General features: G+C 47.3%; 1 protein-coding gene across 1 annotated transcript; it reads left to right on the forward strand.

The window, feature by feature from the left end:
- Window positions 1–364: 364 nt before the first annotated feature.
- On the forward strand, window positions 365–3,232 carry BP5553_10225 (Acid protease; the record flags this gene model as incomplete). Its single annotated transcript, XM_032018848.1, has 4 exons — window positions 365–480; window positions 539–669; window positions 860–1,204; window positions 1,257–3,232. The coding sequence occupies 4 exons, from the start codon at window positions 365–367 to the stop codon at window positions 3,230–3,232; spliced, it is 2,568 nt and encodes an 855-aa protein (XP_031864872.1).
- Between the last annotated feature and the right edge of the window lie 1,870 nt (window positions 3,233–5,102).

Genomic DNA, 5,102 nt, shown 5'->3' on the forward strand with positions numbered 1-5,102 from the left:
GGCTGAATAGAAGCCGCCTGATTTGCCTCGGAGAGGAAGCCCGTAAACCAAAACCCTCCACCCACCAAGTCCCGTACCGTGTCTCGCGTGTTGGTGAACGCCGTTTAGTTTTCTAGAGGCCTCAGTAGTAGTAGCCTAGTAGATCCATCGGACCCAGCTCTGTGCTGATACGGACCCCGCTGCGCCGTGCTCTTGGCCCTGTTTCCGGATTCTTGATGACCTACCGACCGCGACCGTTCAGCCATTCCACACTGTGAATCTCGTCTTCATCAACTTCACCTCGTCCACGTCGCGATTCCAACCCTCTGACGACCTCGCACGGGTCATGTCGAGTCGCGAATAGAATGCACCCCCACCTATGACCATGTCTTCGGCGCCGAGATGGATGTGGAAATGGGAATTGATAGTGGTACTGTGGTATTCTGTGCGATGTATCACCGGCGCGGCCACGGCTTTGAGTGTCACTCCATCGACAAATTGGTCAGTAAAAGGCTGGTTCCAGACGATGAAAATCAGGTAGCTGACAGAATTGGTGAAGGTTCGGTGACGATGGGACGTGGTCTGCAATATCAATACGTGTCGGAACGCCGCCGCAATGGGTCGATGTTATGGTCAATACCGTGAGCTCGGAAACTTGGGTGGTTGGTCCTGCAGGATGCGTAGACAATAGTGAGTGGGCTTCTTATTGGGATGTTGGTTGAAATTGGAGGGGAGGAAACGCTGTAATCCACTCGATGGCTGCAGCGACATCGATGATGCAGTTCGGAGGGTGTTGCGAGGAAGGCGGCTCCTTAAAATATAATATCCTCGACAAACACCACACAACATGAACTTCGCTAATTTTGGGCGCGAATAATAGATGCGCTATGTATATCCAGCAGAGGAGAGATATTCGATATGAAAAAGTCATCGACATGGCAAGACGAGGGGTTTTTCAATTTAGGGATCGATTCTCGATTTGGAGGCTCTGCGTACGCAAATTACGGCCTCGATGATTTAGCATTCGGTTCTACAGGAGTCGTTTTGCCCTCGGCCATTATAGGATCGATAAATGCCACGTCTTTCTTGCTTGGAATGTTTGGTCTGGGAGTTGTTCCGGGGAATTTCAAAAACATCACTTCGCTCCCTGCTATTAGTGGCCTTGTGGAAAAGAATGGTGCTATTCCGAGTCACAGTTATGGATACACGGCAGGAGCAACCTATCGTAAGTGTACACGACATGGATACTACACGAATAACCTGCTAATGAGTTGTAGAACAAAAAGGGGTTCCAAACTCTTTGACCCTTGGGGGGTTTGATGCAAATAGATTCGTTCCCCACAACGTATCATTCAATCTGAATCCAAGTCAGAATCCTCAGGCGTCTATTAGCTACATCTCAGTGGTCTCTGCCGGATCTTCCAATAACTGGACCTCTCCCGTGCAATTACTATCCGCAGCAGATCGAGTTTCGGCCATCATTGACAGCACCACCCCCTATCTATGGCTTCCTCCGTCGGTCTGCGATCGTTTTGCTCAGACTTTAGGCTTAAGTTACAACAGCAGTTTAGAGCTTTATACCTTTGATGGAAATTCTTCCCAACACGACGTGCTTCAAAAGTCGCAATTGAGTTTTACATTCAGTCTCTCCGATATTTCAGCATCGCCAGAAGCTGTCAACATCACTTTACCTTATGCAGCTTTCGACCTAAAGCTTACATTTCCATTTCCCGCTCTTAACACGACTTATGGGGCTCCTGACTCTTCCAAGAATTACTTCCCCTTGAAGCGAGCAGTAAATGAGGCGCAATATACAATTGGCCGAGCATTTCTCCAAGAGGCCTACCTCATCACAGACTACGAGCGGAATAAATTTTCCATACACCAGGCCATCCACACAACGAATCCGATTGGAGACACAAACATAGTAGCTATCACTCGCCCGTCCGACAGCTCATTCTCCAGTCCCAAAGTAGACGAGAAGTCAAGCTCCAAATTAGCCACAGGCGCCATTGTTGGGATTGCCATCGGATCTTGTGCTGCCATTGCTCTGGCAACTATTCTTGCCTTCTACTTCCGCCACCAAAAGCAAGCCAAAGCCAAAGCCGCCGCCGCCGATGACGAGAAACCAGAAGCTCCACAGCCAAAATCCTTCCTGGATCGATTCCGTCGCCGCCGTCCTACTCCACCAGCTAATGAAGTCGTCGGCTGCACCGATTACCCAACTGAAGTGGGCGCTGACGCAACTCATGAGCGATTCGAACTTCCCGCGCCTCTAGGTCCTGCAGAACTAGACAGTGATGCCGGTACCCTTGATGGAACGACCGAAAATGGTTCCGTGGCTACAGATTCGAACATGTCTATGTACGAGCGAGCAAGAAGGAAGATCGAGCGTCAACAAGCTGCAGCGGCCCGACTCGAAGCTACACACGAGACCTATCCCATAGAGAAGACCGAGAATGATACCTCACCCGTAACGCACTATCGACCTCATGATTCCGACACTCTAAACACTCAAAGCCCGCTTGTCTCTCCGATGGCGGAATCGCACGGTTCATTAACAGTCGGTGGTCAGCCTTCACCCCTCTCCCCATGCTTTGTATCAGCACCCACGACGCCCATCTCCCCCACCAGTCCGCCTCCTACATATCGCAGAATCAGTCCGGGTAATGTAGTGTATGCGGGACGACTCCCGGATAATGTGCAGCTGCCGCGGGTGGTACCACGGATCATTGGCCCGGATGGACGGACGGTCAACGCGGAGCAGAACCCAGTGAGCCCAGAGCCCGGAACAGAGACGACAAGCACTCTAGGAAGCCAATTTACAGAGAATGAAGTCATGACGAGAGATGATTTATATGAGGATGCGACGCAGAGCCCTGGAGGAACGCCCTATAGTCCCGTTTCTAGCCGGAGCGCTGATGGCAGCGCTCACGGGAGTGCCAGCATCAGCGCTCCCACCACTACCACCGGCAGCAGCAGCAACGCAAGCCAGCCGCCGATCAATATCCGCGGCGGGGGTGGCGGATCTGACACAGGGATCGTTCGTGAAGAAGACGATTCCAAATTCCTCCGCCAGGATGTAGAGGGATTGCGCGCCGACATCCAGACCCGCGAGGTACTCAATCCATATGCACGAAGGAACCGTCTCCAGGGCGAAGACGACCTAGTTCATGTTCCGCAACCGGCAGAACATAGGTTCAGCTGGGAGGAAGAGAGAATCTCGGGAACTGATGAGTCCGGGACGAGATAAATTGCGTCTCTTTCCCCGACATAACACCCATTTACATTGTGCGTGACGGAGGACTTTTTGCTGGGATTTAGCGTTGGCGTTTCTGGAGCCGTGACTGGCATTTAAGGATTTTTGGATTCATTGGGGCTACGCATTGGGATATTCGGGATAAAACTGCCCTCCGAATTGCGTTAGGTATAATTAATACCAGAAGAAAGCCAGCTAGCTATGCTGACTTTTCCTTACAACCAGCGTAATTAACTAGATATATATCTCTCAGAGGGAGAATATATACACGTTAAATGAAATGAAAAGTTCAAAATAACTAGCTGGTGTCCGTGAGACTAAGAATATATGTTATAAGCTAGCTCTCTTCGCATGAATATATCATATAGTTCTATTACTTTATAATATATGTGTGTAGTACTTCTAAGTTTATATATCTTATAAATATTAATTACTTGTTCCTTATAAGGATCTACCTTAGGCTTACTGTTCTTTTTAAATAATTTTTTAACTATAATCTCTAGTTTAACCATTTATCTTTTGAGGGTAGTATATAGCGATTTTGCTCTCGATAGTTAATTGAACGTAATATTTGTAAAACGATCGCAGAAAGCCCAAGGAACTCCTGCTAGGCTTTCTAGTACGTTTTACTACTAAGTCCTAGGCAAGCTCTCCCATTATGGGCTTTATACGCTTTAAAAACAATATCAACACTTTCGGCGAGAGCAACAGTATCTTGAGGAAGGCAAAATCAGTGCAAATTGCACTAGACCGTTCTCTCGCTCAATGGGAATACCTTGCTGGCATATGATTAAAGAGCGAATTCCCTATAGTGAAGGTACGTAAATTACTTTATTCGTTGCCTTGAATAATTTAATAGGTATCACCTCTTACAACTTTCACCCTTCCTAGCATCTTATTTAACCTTTACCTAGCTTTGTATATAAGTCTCCTCTACCTCTTATACTGGACCTAATGTCACGTTAACAATGACGATCTAAAGAAACTAAACGGTGAGCTGATACGCGTGCCTATAATTAGTGAAAAACTGCTTAATCTAAACTAATTTGAAGGTCAAAGAGCGCCTTTACAGCACTGTTCAGTGTGCGTTGAACTCCCGCATAATAAGACTGGCTGTCAAGGTTGTAAGTCAACAGGACAGATTCGAAGCGTATGCCCTTTTCGAGAGACCAGGACACTCCCAATGCAAGAGCAGCCTCAAATACACTAAATTGCAGCTGGTTTTGTATCGGTAGTGTCCCAATGGAATGTGGGTGGCATACAAGAGAGCGAGTCATCCTTTGAATTCTCTTACATTCTAGCAACTCAATACGAATAGTGATAATATAATAGACTTTCTTCGCCACTTATAATATTGCCTGTATTCTAATATCCTGTGTTTTTGCACAGCTGCTCTTTACTAAGGTAGCTACACTAAGTCCGGCGGAATCACTAAAACTGGGGAGTTTCCCCCGGGGGTCGCATATCACTACAGAGGGGGTGGCTCATATCACGACTCCTAGATCAAGCTTATAAAACTTTTCAGTAAAAGTAAATGAAACAGATCATATTTCCTGCTATACTAATCTCAACATTTGTTCAAGGATAAGGGAAACCACCATATGGACAAAACCTTATCGAGACTATATCTACCACATCTTTGCATATTCCAAAACCAGGAAAGGCCTGCTTTTCGTGATTCTAGATATGCAACTTTAAGCTATTAGCCATCCCTCCAACTCTCTAAAATCGACAACAGGGGACTTACAGCCTCTAACGCAGCGCCCAACTAATGCCTTTTGCATCGAACCAATGTTTACCGCGTACAGTCGATCTTTCCCGAGCTGCAAGGAGGAAGAAGAGGAAGCCCCCGCTCTGCTACCTC

Source organism: Venustampulla echinocandica, assembly GCF_003357145.1.
Source record: "Venustampulla echinocandica strain BP 5553 chromosome Unknown scaffold_14, whole genome shotgun sequence".
Taxonomy (NCBI): Eukaryota; Fungi; Ascomycota; class Leotiomycetes; order Helotiales; family Pleuroascaceae; genus Venustampulla; species Venustampulla echinocandica.